At 41.6% G+C, this 23,974-nt stretch overlaps 1 protein-coding gene across 1 annotated transcript; it reads left to right on the top strand.

Moving 5' to 3' along the window:
- Positions 1-1,290: 1,290 nt before the first annotated feature.
- LOC118770678 (cyclic nucleotide-gated cation channel beta-3-like) lies at positions 1,291-22,928 on the top strand. The gene is made up of 18 exons (XM_036518441.1): positions 1,291-1,380; positions 2,813-2,873; positions 4,746-4,857; positions 8,422-8,582; positions 8,808-9,155; positions 9,985-10,193; positions 11,089-11,139; positions 11,365-11,451; positions 12,053-12,117; positions 13,174-13,296; positions 15,560-15,701; positions 18,384-18,543; positions 19,004-19,101; positions 20,194-20,277; positions 21,187-21,305; positions 22,044-22,196; positions 22,478-22,628; positions 22,902-22,928. Exons 1-18 carry the CDS (start codon positions 1,291-1,293, stop codon positions 22,926-22,928), a joined length of 2,241 nt encoding a protein of 746 aa, XP_036374334.1.
- Positions 22,929-23,974: the final 1,046 nt, after the last annotated feature.

The following is a 23,974-nucleotide window of genomic DNA, read 5'->3' as shown; positions in this document are numbered from 1 at the left end:
GAAATAGAGGTTTGGCGGCCTGGATTTCGAATTGCATATTTTAGAATGCGGAGTCAACTGATCTGCACAGAGAGCAGCTCGTGTGAAAAATAAGATGGGAGCGGGGTGAATATGAGTCATGACATGAAACCTTGGACCGCGGATAGAGTTCCCAAACGTGTATAGGCGAGTACATGATATGATTAAAGGGCCCACTAATTAAACGATAACAGTTCATGGAAGCAATAACTGAAACTGTGTTTTAAAATCGGTAGCCAGCTAAATCTCATATAGTCCATGTCTCACAACTGAAATGTGAATTTTATAGATTTTCTTTAAGGGACCGTGCCGATGAAACATTTTCATATTTTCATAGAATATAGCCGGGGAAAAACAACTTAACAGAGCCTCTGAGCATTAGCATAATGTGGCCTAAATACAGAAGCAGGCTGAATAGCTGCTTAGGAGATATGTCCGCAAAAGCTGAAGAGCCGCGGGTCTGCTCAACCTGAGAGACCATAGCTCTAATCCTCTCACGAAAGATTGCGAGGGTTAATTAACTAAGTGGTGTATTTGTACGCGTACACTGAAAAAGCACTACGGAGAGAGTGAGAGAGAGAGAATTACAGTTTGAGACAAAGAGACATAGATAATTTCAGTTTGAGATTGGTAAAGAGGGAAAGGACTACACTGTTCTGGGGGGTGTAAGGGAGAGACAATTGAAGTTATTAGTATTTGAATTTGAGAGAGGTGGAAGAAAAAGAGTAGTACTTATGAGTTATTGGAAGAACTGGGCTGAAGAGCTGGACACTTCTGTATACATTGCTGCTCATCAGGTTTATACAATGCTGACCCCAGGGGGTTGGGATTGCACAGGGACTCAACAGACAAGCAGTCTTAAGAGATGTACACAACTGGCATAATGAACAGGGAAGGGCCGAAAAGCTCACAGGCAAAATCTATCCTTCATCAGGTGACAACAGATGAAGAAATCAAATAAAAGCATGGGAAGAGGGAAAAAAGTTATTATGAATGAGCTCACGTAGCATGGGAGGAAGGCATTTCCCATGGCACCAATGAGGGTCTTTTGTGAACAGTTTCCGGGCCCGTGACAGCGGACAGGGAGAATTCAATAAGCAGGGTGGCCACTGGGGGATGAGGGGGGGCAGGTATTAGCGGGTCTAAAAGCACTAATTGCATCAGGCTGTCAGGTTATGAGGGCAGCTGCCTGACAGGGGCTGGTGGGGATAAACCTGCAAGGGTGACAGTCTCCTCGTGCCAGAAGCCATTCTGTCCTCCAGCGCAAGGGACATGTTCAGCAAGCTGACGCAGCGGCTCAGGGGCAACTCCGTGGCTGCCTCGAACCCCGAGACTCCAACCCCGGCTCCAGCACCTGCCCAGGTGAGAAAACACCACCCCATCACCAGGTATATGCCTCTGGGCTCCCCTTGAGAAAAGCTCTTCTGTCGTCTTCTCGTCTGGTACTTCTTTTCTAGCTCTGCTCATAAAAAGTTTCAGAAATTGGAAAATGAAAACTTTATTCTGTAGGAATTGCTGTTGTAATATCATATTTTTTGCTTTGATTCTGTTTTTCTATAAACTGCTTTGTAGGGTTTCTCAGTGGGAAGTGGTGCCTGTGGCAACTCTCAGTGCATTTAGGCTGGTAGGGTTAACATCTGGGTTCCAAGAGATTCAGGGGTGTATGACTAAAAGGAAGGGTTTCTGCAGACAGGTCAATTGTCAATGAAAGATGTGTGTATTATAGCCTCATTAGAAGCTGTGAGGTTGAGACACAGAATGCGAGTGTATTCTCACACTCTGGTCAATGTTGTCACCATGGTTTTTACAAAAACAAAGCTCAGCATATTTCAGATGATGTTGTCAAGTATTTAATCAGTGTAGGTGCCAGTGTAGAATAGTGCACAGGGCTCATAACTGAACGGTTGCTGGTTCAATTCCCCACTGGGGCACTGCTACTGTATCCTTGGACAAGGTGCTTAACCTAGAATTATCTCAATAAATATCCAGCTATATAAACGAATAACATAATAATGTAATGTATGTAATGTAAATCAACCTCTGACTCGAACTGTCCTTGAATCACTGGCCCCAGCGATTATAAAGAGAACCCCAGGTTTCATCTCTGTCCTGTAGAGTCCAGATGAACAGCATGACTGTACTTAGTTTAACAGTGGAATTACTAGTGTGTTTGTTGCATCGCTAACATGATGGTCCATGCAGTGGTTTTGACTGTTGCTTATTAGTGTCGATGGATTGGGGTCAGTTCATGTTAAATGTTCTTACATGTACAATAATGACAGCAGAGAGAGGGAGAGAGTCATTTCTATGCTGACTAAAGAGTGTGTTTTGTGGGTGTCCTTCTAAAGTCCCCAGAATCTCTCTCTGATCTATTCTAACAGTAATGTGGGGAATACTCTTTGTGTACAAGTATCAATCATTTTGTAAATGGTGTAATCGCTGGTGAGTAAATTGTTTTACTAACAGTTCACATTGTTTTGTCACTCAAGACTAATCAAGCGCAAAGACCTTTTTCATTGCAAGGCCCTTTTAGTCACATATACCTTTATTGCTGTGGAATTTGTTTTAATTGATATGAAGTTGTTTGTCCGTGTTTATGCTTCAGGCAATAATTCTATGTCCTGAGAAGAGGCCGAGCATAAATTTGTTGATGGACATCTTTTTCAAAAAACAAAAAATAAAAAATAAGACTCATCCTTTTGCCCATAATAAGACCTTTGATTGTTCAACATGTAATTGAAATGTGTCCTTGTTACTTTTTGTTGCTGAGCTCAGTGTGATGTTTTCCCTTCAGGGAGAGAAACCTGCTGAAAAGAAAGATGAAGCCAAGAAAGGGGAAGAAGCCAAACCCGCAGGTGAGTCATTCGTTCAGGTGCAACTGGAGAACATGGGCACAGATATGACTGGGTCATATCTGGGGTGGCACTGTAGCATAGTGGTGGAGAACAGGGCTTGTAATAGAAAGGTTTGTGGTTCAATTCCCTGCAAGGACACTGCAGCTGTACCATTAGACAAGGTACTTATGCCACAATGACCTCAGTAAAAATCCAGCTGTACAAATGGATAATATGTAAAAACTGTAACTATTTAAGTCCCTCTGCATAAGAGTATCTGCTGAACAACAATAATGTAATGTATATAACTGGGAGGCTTATGTAGATGACTTATGTCAGTTGTCCAGTTGGAATTCCTACCCATAATTTAACTGAACCAGCTTTTTGAAGATCACAGCCACATGTCCTGAATATTTCAGCTCTTTTTGAAATGTGCCTCAGTATTGATTTGGGCTCCGAGGCGAGGTAACGTTTTTGTGCCAGGGCTTTGTTCCAAATTTGCTTTGCAAAATCAGAGAGAGGAGGGAGTCGTGATCTGCCAGGCTGTGAGTACCGAAAGTGGGGCAGAGAATTTTGGGAAAGTTTGAGCTGTTCAGGACGCAGGGTCCATCTGGTTTCCAGTCTGTTGCTGTAGTGGCTGCAGACGTGGAGCTATTGGGCTTCTGAGTGTCATTCAGCCCTGAGAAAGCAGGCTAGCAATGGGAGAGAGGGCTTTATCGTGTCCTATAAAAGGTGGAGCTCTCATGTGCCATCAATCACTGACTTGTATGAACCAGTCAAAATGCGTCGCTCCTCATAGCAAATCATTATAAGTGGTTCAATCAGCTGAGTCCCTGATGACATGTCATAGCTCCACTCATTTTGTGTATGATAAAGCTTCACTCTCACTTTCATGGAAGCACCCAGCTGGATGGCCACCTGGGCCAACCCCAGAAAATCATTTATTTCAATATATAGAGTGAAACTAAAGTTACTTGGCAGTTGGACATAACTTTTATTCTTTTAGAAAGGTATCACATTCTGATTTTGTAGGATAGTATGCCAAACATGATAGTGTCATCTATGTACAGGAATTACATAGTATTATGTTTTACGTTTGCTTCTTATTATATGATTTAAAGTGTGAGACTGGAGTTGAGACTTTCACTTCACCCTGTATTTGAAACATCTGTCCCAGAAAACACAGAGTAAAGGTTTTACTTATTCATTAATTCAATTCTTCGATCAATAAATAATTCAAACACAATGTGGTATTCAGCCAATGCTATGAGTTAGTGTACTGTGAGCAAGCACTGAGGAGACAGCGACCTCTAGTGGTAAAAAATATTGTTACTGCTGAAGTCTCTTGCTGAGTCCTTCACTAAGTTAGTTGGTCACAAAGTCACTGACTGAGGGACACTATTGTTTGTAGGGCTTCTTTCTCCAGTTGCAGCCAGAATTACGATGTACATTTTAGACTGTATACTGTGCATGCAGGCAAATGGTTGTTCAGCGATGTGTGAGGGCATTAGACTGTCCACCCCATCACTCCAGGCCCTGGCCTCAGAAATACAGTAATGTTAGGATTGAATATGTTCATATATTTGCACTGGAACATGATAAGACTCTATACAATGATCATCAACCGCACTCCCTCCACCCTAACTGCCCCACTGCCCATCATCACCACTGCCATCAGAGTATACTGATTCTTGTGTATTGGGAACTGTTCACTTTGAAGAATACCTACTGCAGCTGTGTGTTTATATGTTTGTATGTCATTTCTGTTCTTTTGTGCAGGAAGTCTCTGTGGATAAGAATGTCTGCTAAATGAATGTAATGTAAGGTAATGTAATGCATGTAATTGTTTTTAATTAAATAACAACACTGACCCCTGCTGGCATGATTGCATAGGGCCTGCCCCTGCCCCTGCACCAGCACCAGCTCCAGCACCTGCGCCTGTATCCAAGAAGCCTGAGGAGAAAGCAGCCGACCCTGGCATAAAGGATGCAGGAACTGCTGAGGGGTAAGAGGAACACAGCAGGCCTCCCAAAGGACCTGGTGAAATTTTGAAATTCAGTTGATCGAGTGACTGATTTATGGTAGTATTCTTGGATTCCCTTGTCTAGTTACGCAAGTTAACTTGTGGTAGGGCTTGCATGAGTGCCATGCTCACACTCACAGGTCTGGAAGTGTTGTTAGCCTGGTGTGACACTGTTGCTCATTCAACACAAATGGATACACCTCTGTTCTATTGTGCTGGAAGTCGCTCTGGATAAGAGTGTCTGCTAAATGAATGTAATATACTGTATTATGTAATGTAACTTTTATCCTGACGGAGGGACTTGCCTTCATTTTACACATAAATACACTCATTTATCATGCTTATGCAGGTGCACAATTACAGAATCTTCAGGTTAGTTTCTTTTTTTGTTAAAGGGTATAGTGGCAGGGTTGCCACTGAGATTTGAGCCAGCAACCCTACCTCGAACAAACATACAGCAGAGTGTGGGTGAATTAAGGCACGGCTGGATACTGTGATAATTGGTTGCATACCGATAATTGGTTAATGATCAGTTTTCTTCAACTTTATTTCCTTAAAGCGTTCACATCCAAAACCCAATTTATGGATGCAATCTCGGTTGCCAAAATACACCGTTGTGTTCTTTAATTCAGTGTGGCAGTTCCAAGTCACTGAGCCGTTAAATCGTTTTTTTAGTTTCTGATGATCAACGGCGTGCTTGTATTGGCACATGCTTTGCTGTAATTCAGCAACTGACTCCAGCAGGGGGTAAACGAAACCTTAGTACAGGGATCGGTCTCCTGTAAGAGGAGATGGCGATTACAGTACAGGAGCCAAAAGAGGCTTATAAGATTTGCAGTATTTGTGATTTAAGAGGATCCCGGGAGCTACTTAATGCTAAATCAATACAAAAAAAAAAAAAAAAAAAAAAAAACGCACACACACACATACACAGGGACAGCGGTAAAGCAAAAGTGACCTGTCCTGAGTCTTTTTTGCAAAGACATGCAGTATTAATTAAGGTCTGACCCAAGTTTGGCTGAGGAACTCACTTGAAACGTTGTCGCCTAAGAATTTGTGATTCTCATAGCCTCATCAGTGTTATGTCACAGGTCAGGACACACCAGGGCAGGCAAGGCTAATATGTAGTTTCCCGAGGCTGCGAATAGCAAAATCAACACTCTGGAAGTCAATCAAGCAGGTTATTTTACTCCCATATCAACAACAAAGGCTCAACTCATACAAACATAATATACTGAAAATATTGAAAATATATTTTAGAGAATGTATGTTTTATAACTCAATCAATATTTTAAAAATAAGCACATTATTGTCATTTTGGTATACTGGTATGTTCTGCTTTGTATTAATATGTGAATATATTTTAAATTTACCTGCAATATATTCTTGGGCTGAACAAAATATTTCTCAATCTATTATGATATATTTCATTTTTGTATGGGAATAAAGAAGTCTAGGTCTTCAAACTGTACCTCAGACTGTACACACATTGTGTTATGGTGATGGCTGGGAGGGCAGAGTAGATGCTACAGGATTTTATTTCTAAACAGGGGTCTGTTTAATTGTATCGTTTAAAACATGAGCCTAGTCCTGTGCTCATTTGAACCTGAGCCCTGCTTTTCGACACTCACTTCAGATGATTTTTAAGAGACCTTACAGTGAGGAGAGGAGACCTTGTCAGTTTCCTTTCATTCTCCAATAGTGTACGCTCATAGCCCAGGCTGAGGCTCTGTTGTTTCCACTGTAACATTAACTTCATGCTGAAGAGATCATATGATTAGCTCACTGCTCTTGAAGAAAGAGACTAGTAAATATTACCATGTGGATGTGCTTTGTTCACATAAACACAAACACACACACGTACACACATGCACACACACACAAACACATGCACACACACACAGCTCAACACATGGTACCATGAGCAGACAGAAGAAAAATAGCATCGTAGGTACATTTCCAGTACTGAAATGTAATAATACTGCAAATGATTTTGCAGTAACACTCTTTGTAATCTTTGTGTGAAATTGGATTTTACTCGACCGAACACTCACATAAGCCAGTCCTGGCCTCTCTGCTCCTCGTGTCAATTCGTTACCATTGCATGATAAGTGGTTTTGGCCAGCAGAAGTGATTACACCTGTCAGAACACTCAACAATCACCAATAAAGATGCACACAGACGTACAACTCATGACGACTTGCATGGAGGCAACTCGATGCAGTTTAACACTGTTGATAGGACTTACTGCTGGACATACCAAACTGCAAAACACACATCTGCCTGATTAAACATAATTGGATATTATGGACCACTTGTTGAAAGCACAGCATCTGCGGAAAGTGAGATGGCCTTTCTCGAGTGTAATGGGTCATTCAGCTGTGTGAGCCAAAGTGTCTTCATTGCTCTTGGAAAACAGGTGCAATAAAAAAGAATGAACAGGGCCTCTGAGTCCTCCAGGCCTGCAGTTACGCATTTATATTTACGTTTAGTCCGCTGTCGGGCAATCTCACCCGCTGCAGTTTACAAAGAAAGGGACATCAATGCATTTTGTCAGGAATGCAGCTGCTGTTTGCTGGGCTGGACACCAGATGGCCACATAACTTGCTTGTGTTCTCTCTGTCTCATTTAGTTAATCGTCTTTCACCTGTGGTGATGAGTTATTGTTCACGTCTGCCTTCTCTGTTAAGCCCTGCCCTTTGTTCACGTCTTTGCTCAGTCTTGAGTTGCCATACATTGTGTGTGTGAACTCTTACCTAAACCTGTTTGTATTTCATGAGTGTTCAGTAAAGATAACTTTATTTTTGAACCTGATCTCCTGTGTCTCGAATCATCTCTGCATTTGGGTTCACTCTTCTCCTTGTCACACATGTAATGAGGGGGCATGTACAAGAGTCTCTACAGACTGGGTCAGAAGGAAATGAACAAGTGTCAGTGTGTTAAACAGTGCTATGATACACAGGCCATTCTGAAAACACAGGTGACTGCTACAATAATAAAACTGTGCCTTGTCAATATTTAAATCAGAGTTATGGCATCCCCAAAGTGCTATACAAAAAGGCAAGTCTTCAGTCCTATAACAGTATGATGGAGAGAAAATTATTAGCAATCTTGCTAACAGGAAAGGGTGCTACCAAGCCATACCAAAGTAATCGTATGGCTTGGCACGGCAGATCACAGTGATGTTTATTTGGGAGTTTGGCAGCAGTGTGGTTTACTGGTAAAGGCCATCAATTTTGTGTTGAGAGTTCTGTTGCCATGCGGTAGTACTGCCTATGTGCAGTACTACCGCATGGCAACAGAACTCTCATGCAATAACAGTAAACACAGTTGATATAGGAGGACAGGCCTGTAATGTGATGGGCTGGGCTTGTAATGTAATATTGGAAAGTTTAATGCTGTAAAATGGGTCACATGGGTACTATCATTGCACCTTTGAACATGATGAACTGTTTAATGGATGCTGTCATGTAAAAATGTACAGCATGTTGATATCAATAAAGCACTGCAGCAGAACCGAAGCTCTGCCTCTACCTTCCTCTCCAGACAGGAAGCTGTCCCTCCCCCGCCATGCCCCATCGTGGTGAACAAGTACGCGGACAACCAGGTCCGTGACATCATCAAGCGCTTGAGGGACCGGACGGAGTTCTACAAGGAAAAAGTCACTGACCCCACGGCCTCCTCACCTGAGCCCAGCCCACCCGTCAGTGAGTGCCTTGCCCTTGGTGGCGGGAGGCCCATTCACATTGGTGTCAGTGCAATGTGGTGTGTGTGTGTTGGTGTGTGTGTATGTGGGCGTGTGTATGGGGCATGTAATTATAGGTTTATTATGTCATCAGTGTTATTAATCAATCAAAGCCGTGTTGCCTTAAGTGGAGGCTGATTGGTTTGAGTCACTCAGTGACTCTTTTTTTCTTTTTTTTCCTTTCTAGCTCCAGTGTTGAGGAAGTGTGATTGGCTAAAGAAACAGGAGGAGGAGAGGATCAAAAAAGAGGAAGAGGAGAGGAAAAAGAAGGAGGAAGAGGAGAGGAAAAAGAAGGAGGAGGAGGCCAAAAAGGCTGCGGAGAAGAAGGAGGAGAAGAAAGAGGAAAAGAAAGATGAGAAAAAGGATGAGAAAAAGAAAGAGGAGAAGAAGGAGGAGAAGAAAGACGGAGCGGCGGAGGAGAAGACAGATGACGCCATATGCCCGACAATCAGCTGTACCTGCATCGACACCCTGTTAAAACCGCTGGAGGACAAGATGGATGCAGTCCTGGATAAGTCATTAGACCCCTTCACAGGTATAACATACCCTGGACCTCACCTATACCTCCCTTCTCCCCCTTCACACCCTCTCTCCCCTCCTTCCCCTCTCTCTCTATCTATCTGTTTCTCCTCTCTTTCTGTCTCTCTGTCTCTGTCTCTCTCTGTCTCCCCTCTCTCCTCTCTCTCTGTCTGTCTCTGTCTCTCTTCCTCTGCCATACCACCCCTTTACTGTTAGTAAAAAGAGCTGCCAGTTTGCAGTAGAGGGTAATTCATGGACTCATTGCAGTCAGTGCCTTAGTGTCTGTTACTAACCCTGTAGCGGAAGACATATGTCCTTATATTGTAAATAGAAATATAAAGCATTGTCCTCAGAGGAGAGTGACCTGAGTTTTAATGTTGGATCTGACTTTCATATCATTCTTCTCGTTTCCGTCTCACTCATCAGAATTCCTTTTTCAGTCAGTTGTGGAATACACGTGGTATTGCAGCAGTGTGCCATAGTGGTAAAGAGCAGGACTTGTTACCACAATGTTGCTGGTACGATTCCCTCCTGGGGCACCACTGTGGTTAGCTGGGGCAAGGGTACTTAACCTATAATGGCCTCAGTAACTATCCAGCTGTATAGATGGATAAGATGTGAAAACTGTAACCCGTGTAAGTCACTCTGGACAAGGGCATCTGCTAAATGACAATAATTGGCTCCCTTTACTGTTCTGCTTCAATGACCAAATGAAGCTTTGCTAAAACTCAGACTCTTTCTCATTATGATGAGCTTATAAATTTAGGGTGATAAATAAAATTCAAGCTTGATTCTCTACCCCCCCCCCCCCCCCCTCTCTTTCTCTCTTTCCTCTCTGACTCCAGATCGCAGGTATATCGCTTGGCTAAGCATCGTCACTCTGGCCTACAACTACAACGCCTGGTTCATCCCTGCTCGCATGTCCTTCCCCTACCACACCACCAAGGCCATCCCCTTCTGGCTCCTGTGCGACCTCCTGGTGGACCTCATCTACGTCCTCGACGTCATCATTTTTCGGCCGCGTCTGCAGTTTGTCAGGGGAGGCGATGTCATTGTGAGTCACAGTATGCAAGACTGCTTTTTTTTTAGCTTAGTTTATTTGCATATGAAAAATTGAAATGATAAGGTAATGTAATGTATACATGAATCTACAAGTGTGTGCGGATGTGGGGAAAGCCCAATCAGGGTTTATAAGGAACCGCACAGGAAAATTTGAATGAATCACATCATCATAAGGACGTACATGAAATATTTAATAAAATACACAAAACATTCAGAACTAAGTTAAACTTAACAAAAAATCAGTTTCCAATATCAGCTGAGAGACAGCAACATAAAGTTTACATTTCACAATGTCAAATGACTGAAATGATAATTTAGTTTTTTGTCTGATTCCTAAAAATAAATAACAAAGGACTTTTTCATTGTTGTAATTCTTCATTGGTTCTGTATTAAAATATCCTGGTATAATAGAGTTCTGGAATAACTTTCGTAAGCATTTTAGAGGCCTTTGATTATGCTTTACATTAAGAAAGTATTACTGAAGCCTATATAAAGTATCTATAGCACCTTTGTTACCGCATCATGTGTTTATGAAGCATTAATAAGCATGTGCATAGGAATCAGGGAAGGGGGTTGAGAGCAGCATTTTACATAACGTGTTGTATGGCATCCCACTCAAAGCATTGCATTTGGTTATGAATGACTTATAAAGGTACTATTATGCGTTAATGAAGGCGTCATAAATGTTTCACAAAAGTTTTAGGAATACACACTTTACACAAAGTGTGACCATCATGCAGAGAGGACAGAAGCTTAGTGGAGGAACTTCATGACGATTATCAGTTTGCTTTATCTTGTGAACTGGTGCAGTTAATGTAACATTTGTGTTTGTGTGTGTGTGTGTGTGTGTGAGACAAAGAGATATAAAGCTATTTTTTACCTTTCAGACCGACAGGATTTTAACAAAGAAGAATTACAGGGAATCTCCAGGGTTCAAGGTAGAGTGCTGAGTTGATACTGTAAACCTAATATATTTTATTTTAAATGATTGAATATCTCTTGTTACCATCTTTCAACAATAACTTACCAAATCTCATACCTCTTGAGCTGTTCAAGTTTTCATCAAATCTTCAAGCACAGCTTTACTCTTTTTAATGCAGAGAATGAATGTTATTTTTAACATCATGCCTCCAGCATTAATGTTTGATTTGCTCCCTGTTTAGTCTGACGTCATTGCTGTCATACCCTTTGACCTGCTGTACTTCCAGTTCGGGTTCAAGTCCTTCTTAAGGGCCAACCGTCTGCTGAAGGTAAGTGTCCTTCTATCAGTCAGTGAAAGTGGTTGTGTCTTTTCCCTACCAGCAAGAAGGCTGAAGGAGAGAGCTGTAAATTATTTGTGCGCTGTGTTTTACTCTGATTAGGGGTCACTTTTGCTCTGTCGCATTTAGAGATGAAATCCTTATGTGTTTCAAGTTACCTTTACTATAACCCATGATCACAATTTCTATGTGGGGTCCTAATATCTAAACAGTACCTCTGTTAGCATGACATTAAGTCAGTGTCGCCTGTTCTTGTTATTATATTATAAGTGGTCATAGGTTGCACTGTTACCATTCTTATCATAAATGGCATCACCATAATATAAAAAAGTCATTATTGTCTCATATGGACACAAATTGAAACATAGCAATGCCTGCAACAGTCTGTGTCTGGTTGATCATTATGCTCTGCTTATTAAATAGTACTTATGAAGTCTGTCTGTGTGGGTTGGATCTTTATGCTCTGCTAATGAAGGCGTTACATAGTGCTTATGAAGCCTGTATGACACTTTGTCAAGAGTGTTATTAATTATGATGGTCTTTTCTCCCCTTTGAGTACAGCAATATCTAATCTGACTGCTTTTTTTTTCAGTTTGATTCATTCTTTGAATTCAGTGATCGTCTTGAGAGCCTCATGACGAAGGCTTATATCTGGAGGTAAGATGAGTTGCTCAAATTAAAACATACAAAATATGACCATGAATCAATTACAAGTGATTTATTTTCGTTAGTTCTCAATTTTAAACAATGCGGTGAACAACTGAAGTAATTATTGCAGTAAAAGCTGGAAGCTGGCAAATGACCATTAATTGACCACAGTTTGACCGTGATCCTGTATTTGCTTATAAAACCCCCTGCAGTAAATAACAGGGTTAGGCGGGACGGAACAATGAAAGCTTTCACTACACTAAAACCGGAAGCATGACATTTTGAAGGACCCTGAAATTCACATATGACCTTGAATTTACCGTGGTTTAATCATGACCCTGTATTGGGTTATAAAAATGCCACAGAGCATGGCATTTTGAAGGACCTTGAAATATATTTGCAGCAGTATAGCATAGTGCAGTGTTTCTCAACCCTTTCCTTGAGTACCCCCTGCCCTGCATGTTTTAGATCTCTCCCTGCTCCAACACAGCTGATTCAAATGATCAACTCGTTATGAACTCCTGAAGCTGCTTAATAACAAACTGATCATTTGAATCAGCTGTGTTGGAGCAGGGAGAGATCTAAAACATGCAGGGCAGGGGGTACTCCAGGAGAGGGTTGAGAAACACTGGCATAGTAGATGGGCAAACCACTTGTAACTGAAACGTTGCTGGTTTGATTCCCCGCTGGGAGCTGCTGCTGTACCCTTGGGCAAGATGCTTAACCCAAAATTGCCTCAGTAAATATCCAGCTATATGAATGGATAACAGGTAAAAACAAGTAATCCATATAAGTCATGATACTCCATGCACTGGTTTTGGCAGTTGCTTATTAGTGCTGGGTCAGTTCATGTTGAATGTTCTTACATGCAGATTAATGACAGCAGAGAGAGGGAGAGAGAGAGTCATTTCAATAAAGAGTCTGTTTTCAGGGTGCCCTTCTAATGCCCCCAGCATCTCTCTGTAACCGATGTAATAAGAGCATCTGCTAAATGACAGTAATGTAATGTAATTTGCACTGCACACTGTTGCAAGCATGACTAAAAAACCTTCTCCACTCTTGCAGAGTCATCCGCACCATTGGCTACCTGCTTTTCATCCTGCACATCAACGCCTGCCTGTACTATCTGGCCTCTGATTACGAGGGCATCGCCTCCACCAAGTGGGTCTACAGTGGCAAAGGCAGCGCGTACGTACGCCTCCTTAATTATCACTCATCGTTATGCACCTGTCCTAGACGCTCGGTATGAATGAGAAACTGTGGTCATCAGAAACATTCAGTCTCTACACTTCACACTGTCATGTTCTCCTTCAGATGATTTTGAGTCGTGTTATTTAACAGCATCACTCATCACCATCATTTCAAATGATTATTTTTAATCATCTAACGCATCATTCCATCATGTAATCATCATGTAATTTAACACTGTACTCATTTTAGCTTTCATTTTTAAGAGGTATTCCGTTTTTTATATAGAATATGTATTATTTTGTTGTGTCCATTTATTGAAAACCTTCCAATATAGGCACAACTGGAGACACAAGGAAATTTACAGTTAATCATCTAAAAACAGGTATATTGCACTGACATTTACTTGTACCTGTTAATTGTGAGTGCAAGTTGATGTTGAGTTTAGTTTTTGAGAAAAAGAAGCAATTGTAAATTTAAACCATCAGTCATCAGCAGCTCATAAAATATATGTGATAACAGGGCCTCCTAATTTTTTCATAACTTTTCTAGTATCACTCTTACAGATTTTATTCATTTTTATTTAATTATTTATTTTGATTTTTAATTTTCATTTTCTTTCATGGTGGCATTTGGTGGACACCCATGTAACACATAGCAGCTTGGTTCTTCAGTGCTGATTGATCAAGAGTGGGATTTTTTTTTGTTTTTTTTTTTTTTTTTGCTTTTTTAGCTACCTGAGCAGTTTCCTCTATGCGGAGAAATCCCTCCTGATGATCGCAGAGCTGCCTTTGCCCAGCACCTTGTTTGGCCAAATCTTTCAGATGACAAACTACTTTTTTGGGGCCCTCTTTTTATCCACATTTCTTGCTCAGGTATACACCTGTCTGTGTTTTTTCTATTTTTGTTTTTCATTTTTTAAGTATATCAGACAATATGATCCAAAGGAGACAATTTTACGTTTGGTTGTGTAACAGTTAAAGCTGTTGTAGAGGGCACTGCTGATTGGCTGTCATCAATCTCCATTGCTGATTGGCTATTACCAGTCTTCATGACTTGTGATAGGAGAGTGGGGTTTTGTGACCCCCCCCCAAAAAATGGAACTATCACAAGTTATCAATGACTCAGTAATTTAAACCAATGCTAATGGTTTGCCATGGAGAGCAAGATTGTTTGATTGGTTCATACAATTTCATAGCCCCACTCACATTGGGGTCCAGGATGCCTTACTTTCTCAACACTAAGGTCTGCTGAAAATATTCTTTTTAGCTGACTAAATAATGCCTGATTGATTTACAGCAAGCCCCAAGATGCAGGTGCTAAATGACATCTTACTTAACATTGTAACGTCATCACAGCAAATCAATATTGTAATGACTTTATGATGTGAGTAAAACCTTTGAATGAGCATTGAGTTCAGTTTGGATCATCTTGGATGAAGGAGCTGTAGGACAGTAGTCTTTGTATTTTTCATGGTTAAAAGGCTCACTTTTTAATTTTTTGTCTTTATTTTGCTTTTTTCTTTGTCTATGTTTCATTTCTGGTTTCCTAAGCTTGGTAATCTTGGTTTTTCATATTTCCTTTCCATTTTTTTCCATGTTCCTGTTCCATCTTCCATAGTATCTGGGCTGCTATCTGAAGAGATTATGTAAAGCTCACAGACAATGCCACAGAAATGAGCACATTTCAAACAGTCCCTGTGAAGACTTATAAAATAAAATAATGTTCCTCTCAGACAAATCTGTTTAAGTCAAGAAGTCAGCATTTGCACGCATGGTCACAATTTCATCACAATTTTTTTTCATGTTTGACGTTGTCAGTTACTATAATATTGTACACTGTCTCTCTGCAGCTCTGTTTTAAAAGAACAGTAGATCCAACATGAAGGGAAGTTCATCTGATACACATATTTACACCTGTCCTTGGAACAGTAGCACACTATATGTTGCTGTCAGATCGTGGCTACACTTGTGTGTTTAATGGTGTGTACCTTAAGGCTTTGCAGTTGTCATTTTATAAAGTAAGCAAGGGAATGCATACACACAAACACACAAATGCACACACAAACACGCACACACTTTCACACACATACATGTACGCACGCACACAGATATGGCACACATGTATTCACGTTCACATTCACACACATACACACACATGCATGCACGCATGCACACACACATGCACACCCGCATGCACACATGCACACGCATGCCAGCATGCACGCAAGCACACTCTCACCGCTCCGCCCCCCTCTCCGCAGGTACCTGCGCTGCTACTATTTTGCCGTGCGCACGCTTATCACCATCGGCGGCTTGCCTGAGCCCCACACTGTGTTTGAGATCATGTTTCAGCTGCTCAACTATTTCACAGGTGTCTTTGTGTTCTCCAGCTTGATCGGACAGGTACGAGCACGCAGTGTAGGGCAGGTAGAGGCTGCCATCCCCAGGTGTACTTAGAGACAACAATGTAGAATAGCCTGCTCCGTGGACCACATGGTAGTCTCTCTCTCTTTTCTCTCTATCTCTCTCTTGTTCCCTCTTTCTCTGTTCATATCTCTCTATCTCTCTTGAGACTTAATTCTCTCTCTCTATGTCTCTCTTCATCATTATCCCTGTCTCTGTCTATCTCTTGCGCCCTCTTTCTCCCTCTCTATATCTCTTTCTCATTCCTTCATTTTCTCTCTGTGTCTCTGTGCCTCTTTCTCACCCCCTCATTGTCTGTTTCTCCCTGTCTCTCAGATCATTCTCTCTCTCTTTCGCTCTCCCTCTTTCTTTCTCCCTGTCCTTTTTGTAGCCATGTCAGGTTTACCTTAGGGTAGAAAAGGTAGAAAAGCGTAGAAGTAATTAGCAGAGGTAGACTTGTGCAGTAACCCTAGGCAGAGCGGTCGCCAGCTCATATGGGCATCTAAATGAAACTTGTTGCTCTGTATGAAAAGGCTTATGCTCCACGTAAACACATTCATCCTCCGCATGAAAACATTTACACTGGATTCCGTGGTGACGCTGAGGATTCTGCAGCCCATACCCGGAGATTCCACATTGTTTGTTGTTCATTTTTTGTTTTTTTGACGTATTTAACTGGCTACTCATCATAACCTTCTTCTACTCTCAGCACATGCCAGACCCATTCGCTGTGTCTGCACGTGTTAGCATTTGTGCACGGCAGTTGTGCCTCTGCCAGGTTAGGCACAGTTTGGTACAGGACCATCACGGTGTGTTTGCATTCTGAGGAAGTGTTTTGCTGCGGCATCAACAGATTTTTCCAGGGATAGCTATATTTGCTTTTGTGCAGAGTAGCTGCACTTTTGCCGAGCTGGGCATGTCTTAGTACAAGACCATTGTGCTGAACTTTTTGCAGTGGCATCAACAGATTTTTCCAAGGATAGCTAGAATTTCTTTTGTGAACATTTCGACTCACGCTAGCTAAGTCATCACATAGCGCTCACACACAGCTGTCAAGGGTTATCTGAATGTAACCAGGGTTGTTTTCCCTGTGCAGCACTGCAGAAATGGAGGGCAGATGGTCATATATGATGGATTTTCTTTCATGTGCTAAAATTATATTCCACATCTGGTAAAAAATGAACTCCTGTGCTCCATCAGAAGCATTTTTATTCTTTATGTGGCCTCTGCCCCTGTCGTTTTGTCACCCAGCTCATTTTGAGGAGCAGTCTCCATTTTGAACACATGATGTTTCCTAGATGTTTGGGTATGAGGTTGTAATGAGGAGGGATCAACAAAAAGCAAAGAAATCAAGTGTCATCTGTTGGGTGAAGCTAAAGTTGACATTTTTATTCCTGTAACACGGAACAGTGTGAATCCAAATGCAGTGATCACTCAGACTCAAAGGTTCTTGGTATAAAAACAGGCTTAATGCACAAGAGCATACACGAAACATCGCAGCTCAAGACAGAGCAATGAACAAGTGAGCAGGCAGGGCTTAAATAACAAATTTAAGTATATAAATAAAAAGTATACATGACCAAACTAAGTAGACGCAGGTGTCTGACTCTGTATAGTTTTTCGCTTGTGTTGTATTGTACCTCACTTGTAAGTCGCTTTGGATAAAACCATCTGCCAGATGAATAAATGTAATGTAATGTAATGTAAATGTGTGACATTAACTACATGAGATGGCGAACAAGCAGGAAGCGAGGACATCTGGTGGTAGTCCTCAGAAACAGCAGCCGGAGACCCAGACAGGATGTTATGAGGATACCCGTTGTCATTGTGGAAAGCAGCAGCCGGAACCCTGACAATTTCACCTATGCTTCAGTTAATTTACATGAACTTTCTCAGTATCTCTGCCACTAGTGAGGAAAGCAGATCCTCTCTGTGTTTTTCTCTGTCTGTCTGAGCGCACAACCCCTTATCACTTATTACATCAGCAGTTTCCTTCTTTGGCTTGCCCAAATTGCTAAACACTTCACCTCTGCATGCATATGATAGGTTCTCAGTACTTTAAGCCTATATTAGAATGTAGCCCCAATAGATGTATTGTATACCCCTTGGAACTCAACCAACCATTCAGCTAATATTTGGTATCATGCTTTTGCATCAAATAGTCACTGGGCGCTTTGCCACGCACTATTTCCAGAAGGAATAATAATAAAAATAAAAAGCATTGATTAATGGAAAAATATGACCCCTTGCAAAATCCAATCAGGATAAACTCTAGGAAAATATTAGCAAAATTATATGAAGTTATTGACAGGGCCAATGCTCTTTAGAGTCAGTTGACCTCTCCTCATTCGTTGAGGAGTAGGCAACATGTGAATCTGCTGTCTGTGGGCAGCTGCTGGAAAGAGCACCAATCTGGAAGACTTTCATGGCATTACATTACATTATTGGCATTTAGCAGACACTCATATCCAGAGCAACTTACATAGGTTACAATTTTTTGTTACCCATTTATACAGCTGGGTATTTACAGAGGCAGTTCTGGGTTAAGTACATTGCCCAAGGGTACAACAGTACTGCTCCAGCCAAGAATCAAACCAACAACCTTTTGGTTACGAGTCCTTACCATGATGTTACACTGCTGCCCTTTTCATTTAGCTTTTTTGCACGCCTTTGCTGTTACAGATGAGGGACGTTATTGGAGCTGCTACTGCTGGACAGACATATTTCCGCACCTCCATGGACAACACTGTGGCCTACATGATGAACAATAGGATCCCCAAGCTGGTGCAGCACAGGGTACGCACCTGGTACAACTACACCTGGGACTCGCAAGGCATGCTGGGTAAGAGCCACCTATGACTCAGTACACTCCACAATACTGTGATTTAAAGAAGCTGCCCATCCACAGACATGCAGATTATCTAGCTCGTGTGCAGGGCAGTAAGAGCTGTGATGTTCACAGTTTTTTTCACCTACTGTAGAAGGAATGACAGTTTGCCGTCCTTTTTTTTACATAAGTATAAAAAACAATATCTATTCAAAAAAGACGCTCATTTGTTGATAATTATCAAAAAATCATAACCTCGGGCAAAACTCTTGCTTCTCTGTTTTTATTTAATATTACAGTTACAGTATTATAGCTGTTACAATTATACAGGTAAAATAATAAATTTGCTGGGTCCGTGCAACGTGGCGCACAACGCAAGCACAGACAAATGGTTTTGCGCTTGACAGGAGATAAGAGACATAGTAAGGGAGTGGAAAGCAGTGTTTTACATGTGACTCACTCCTGTCCACCACAGATGAGTCTGTGCTTTTGGAGCAACTTCCCCTGGTCATGAGAACCGCTATTGCCGTGGATATCAATCTCAGCACCTTCCAGAAAATTGATCTCTTCAAGGTGAGCACCCAAAAACACAGACTCCCCTTCAAACACGCCACACCAGACTTTAAAAGCTGGTGCTGAGTAAGCTCTGAGTTAGAGATGGTGCACCATATTGCTGTGTAGTACCAACAGGTTTTGGGGCTGGAACTTATACTTTCAGATAAATCTATTTTAAAGGCAACAAAATCATAAATAAATTATTTTTAATAAAAAAAAAACTGACTAATAAGAATAAACACTGTAGAATTGTGATAACGAATAAGACTATGACTGCACATCTGTACAGCTACATAACTACTGGAAAGTAAGCTTAGCACATCATATTTCCACAAGGCTGAGTTTCAGCCATGTATGATCTCACAGCAGAAAAAAAATAGATAAAACAGTTCAAGGTAGTCTCCTTGTTCCAACTTTTAAGATCAGAGAGAGCTTTCATGTTTTTGCTCAGCTTCTCCCAGTCGCCTTGTTACTTTAATTAGGTGTGAAAATTTCGTGAGACTGCGTGATTATGCAGAGTAATTCTCCGGTATGAGAAATTACAGTACAAAAATGTACCTGTTTTATAAAATTGCCACATTGTGTGAGAATTTTCTTCCCTGATCAAGGTAGAAAGAGTTTTGGATTGAATAAACAGTTTTAAAGTTTATGCAGTGAAAGGCATCCCAGACAGAAGCAAGCATTTTTTATAAGATATGATTGAATGTGAAATGGTCAGAGTGTACTAGAAGCACTGGGCTAGGAGTACCGATTGTGAATGAAAAACTGTGAGTCCTGCAAGGGGAAGGACAGACAGCCCCTGAGAGCCTGCCATAGCCTGAGAGACAATGAATAACCAGCAGTCATTATTAAATATTTGTAACCAGTTTAAGGCCTTCATTAAGTACATTCATTAGCTCAGATTAGTAGACAGTATTTTTTTTTCATTTTCTCTTAATTACCGTGTGTTGTATGTACATGTATATATGTATATCTCTACCTGGGCTGGTATATCTGTATGTGTATGTACACATGTATATTTGCATATTATGTGCTTTTGCAGTATGATCATAATTCATACCAGTAAAACAAATTTGAATTTGAATTTGAATTTGAGTGTGTTTATTTCAGGGCTGTGAGAACCAGATGCTTGTGGACATGTTGCTGAGGCTGAAGTCCATTGTGTACTTACCCGGGGACTTTGTGTGCAAAAAGGTGAGAGTGAACATGTCTGTATCAGATACAGGTTGAATGTCAGTGGTGATCCGACACCTTGCGGTTATTAGTTTGATGTCACTGACAGTCACAACGTGTGAAGCATGTCCTTCATTGGATGAGATTGACAGCCATGTGATGCATTGTGAGGTACCCCTCACAGTTTCATCTCTTTCCCGTGCTGTTGAGGATGCTTTGTGTCCTTGCTCACTTCCTGGTTTATTGTTTATTAGCTGTGCCCTTTATTACTTTCTGGGCTTTCTTTGCCACTTGGGTGTCCTCTTTTGCCTCTCTTGTTTCTGCTTCTTTGCAGTGTAATGTCATGTCTTGTTTCCTGGTTTCTACTTCTTTTTGGTTTCTACTTCTGTTCTCAATCCCTGGTTTCTGGTTCTCTAGAATCTCATTTCCCAGTTTCTGGTTTTTGACTATGTTCTCTAGAATCTCATTTCCCAGTTTCTGGTTTCTGGTTTTTGACTATGTTCTCTAGAATCTCATTTCCCAGTTTCTGGTTTTTGACTATGTTCTCTAGAATCTCATTTCCCCATTTCTGGTTTTTGACTATGTTCTCTAGAATCTCATTTCCCAGTTTCTGGTTTTTGACTATGTTCTCTAGAATCTCATTTCCCCATTTCTGGTTTTTGACTATGTTCTCTATATTCTCAGTTCCCAGTTTCTGGTTTTTGACTATGTTCTGTAGAATCTCAATTTCTGCCTTCTGGTTCCTGACAATGTTCCTGGGTTCTGGTTGTTGAGCAAGTACTGTAGTACCTCTTTTCCTGTTTTCTAACTGTGTACTGTGGTATCTCACATCCTGTTTTCTGGTTCTCAGCTGTGTTCTTTTAAACGTCCTAGTGTCCGTTCCATTCTTGGCTCTGTTCTCTCTGACTGTGTCTCTCACTCTGCTTATAGGGAGACATTGGAAAGGAGATGTACATCATCAAGGCCGGAGAGGTGCAGGTGATAGGAGGCCCCGACAATAAGATCGTGTTTGTGACGCTGAAGGCTGGATGCGTATTTGGAGAAATCAGGTACAGAGCTTACAGTCTGATTAGGATCACATTTATATTACCTGTATATTGTTGTTAGCAGTACAAACTACCAAATGAAAAACCTAGAGATATCTTGTTACAGTTTGTACGGTCACAGCAGTGTTTGTACCTGTCTGTTAAAGATGGACTCAAGGCAAGTTTACGTTTACTGTGGTGGACAGCTGGTTGAAAGTCATCTGTCCATGTAGCCTGTATAGGAGGTGCAATTCCAGCTGGGCAAAGCTGTCACCTAGTGGTGGGAGGGGACTGGGGGAAGAAGGGGCCCCATCCAAATGACAGTGCCTGTGGCTTATTCAAAGGGATTGCATTTAATTATTGGCATTTAGCAGACACTCTTATCCAGAGAGACTTACAATCGGTTACAGGTTTTTTTTTTTGTTTACAATGTTATCCATTTATACGGCTGGATATTTATTGAGGCAATTATGGGTTAAATACCTTGCCAAAGGGTACAGCTGCAGTGCCCCAGCAGGGAATTGAACCAGCAATCTTTTGGTTACGAGTCCTGCTCCTTAACCACCATGCTACACTGCCACCCCAAGGGGGGGATTAAGGGGGGTCATAGCCCCTCATGTTTGTGTTAAATATGTTTGCCAGACTTTGCCATGCTGGCTTCACCTCAGAGGTCATGTGTTAGAGTGTACCTGAACGCATGCTGTGCTGTGCCTGGGCTCCCACCCCTTGGCTCTGAGCCTGACTCTGAGCCTCGTCTATCAGTCTGCTTCAGTCCTCCAAAGACGGTGGGAACAGGAGGACGGCCAACGTGGCGGCCCACGGATTCGCCAACCTCTTCGTCCTGGACAAGAAGGACCTCCAGGACATCCTGGTGCACTACCCTGAGTCTCAGAAGGTGCTGGCCAGGAAGGGAAGGTGAGTGTCAGGGTAGGGCGGAGGCCTGGGCCCTTGACTTTGTTGCTGGAGGGTTACGGGTTCAAATCCCAGGTGGAGCTGCAGACACCACCTGCATGGCACTCAGCCTGGGAAACCAGCCATGTAAATGCACCTAGATAAAGGCCCCAGCCGATCAAACACATGAAAGGAAATATAACTTCAAGCTGCTCTTTTGACCTTTTAAGTTTTTATATCATAGAGTTTTTATATAGTATAGTTTTAGTATTTTATGGCTCTAACTTCCTAATCCTTCTCTAAAGGAAACTACTGAAGGCCAAGGGTCCGGCCGCAGCAGCCGCTGCCACAGACAAGAAGACGGGGATGGCCCTGTTCACCCCGCGACCCCCAACCCCAAAGATGCTCCGCGCCTTCGGCCGTTTCAACAAAACCGGCTTCATGGAGAAACTGAAGGTACCAACCCCCCAGAAGTTAAAATGCTTTGGCTCTCTGATGTCTGTTAGCCTGTCTTCAGCCTGATTCTGGATTTGCATACTTTTCAGTCCAAGGCTTTCACTCATGTACCCGCTAAGACTGTACGTATAACTTTTCCCTGCATCCCCATTGCCACAGTGAACTGCTCAGGATTTGTTGCCAGGCAGCTGATTTTCAGAAGCTACGGCCACTGCTTTGTCCAGGAAAGAGGGACATGCCTCAGGTGATCCGGTTTGTTTTGCTCTTTTTCAGGCTTCTGCCACCGGAGACAAGAAATAACGGAAAACATGCCACGCCTTCTTGTCTATCCTGGAAGCCAATTTGATTTCCTTTTCCCATTCATAACTTGGTTGCTCTACCGCTAAGTGTAACAGGGTACTAATGAGGTAAGAAAAGTGTAGTAACATAATAATAAGTGGCGGTTACCCTGAAATTCCCACAGAATGAGTGGACCATTAATGCAGAAACATAAAGGAGGGGAATGACACTGATTATAAGTGGCATCAGTTGTGAAGTGAAGTTATTATTAAAAACTGCATGTATATTTGTGTATAAAGAGATACGTGGAATACTGCCCCTTAAGAAAAATTACTCTGTAATTTAGATTTTGAAGTGAAGCTGGTATTGTGTTACACACTGTGTATTACTAAGGAAAAAAACTGAAAATATAACCGCAACTCTTTATGTACTTGTATATATACAAAAAGAGAAATGGCACAGCTTTCATATATCACATATGTGCCATCATTACTTTATTTATTTCTATTAGTAAGCAATAGTAGCAAAACACTGTATCTGATGGTAATAAACTAGTTATTTAAATAAATTTTTGCTCATAAAACTGTTCACAGTCAATGTGGGGTTCAATTCATAGACCCACTTGTCACAACTGGTATTGGATCTGTGAATAACCCTTTGCTGTTATTGGTCAGGAAGATGTTGTTCACTAGCCAATCACACAACAGCCTATACTGGGTTAAGGACTGCCGTGCCTCTTAAGTTATAAAGCTCTGAATTTCTCCAGCTTTTAATAGGAGAGAGAAGCAAACGTTTGCAGCTACCTGACTCTTTTGCTTATCATTTTGCACTTGATGTGGGTTGTTTGTTTACTTTGAAATAAAACTCCAATAAAGTTTAAAAAAAACATGGAAGATTATGAGTAATTGAATTATTTGCTGTAAGAGATTTTTCTGGCATAGGTTGTAACAAGTAGATCTGTCTCCTGGTATTTCCTTTCTTTGAATAGTTGCTTATCTGTTTGTCACTCAGTGAGTAGATAACATTGCTGGTCACCCAGCAACTTGACAGTGTCACTGGGAGACATG

The sequence above is a fragment of the Megalops cyprinoides genome, chromosome 2, assembly GCF_013368585.1.
Source record: "Megalops cyprinoides isolate fMegCyp1 chromosome 2, fMegCyp1.pri, whole genome shotgun sequence".
NCBI classification, from domain to species: Eukaryota; Metazoa; Chordata; class Actinopteri; order Elopiformes; family Megalopidae; genus Megalops; species Megalops cyprinoides.
The sequence above is the reverse complement of the archived record's forward strand: the minus strand, read 5'-3'. Positions and strand labels throughout refer to the sequence as shown.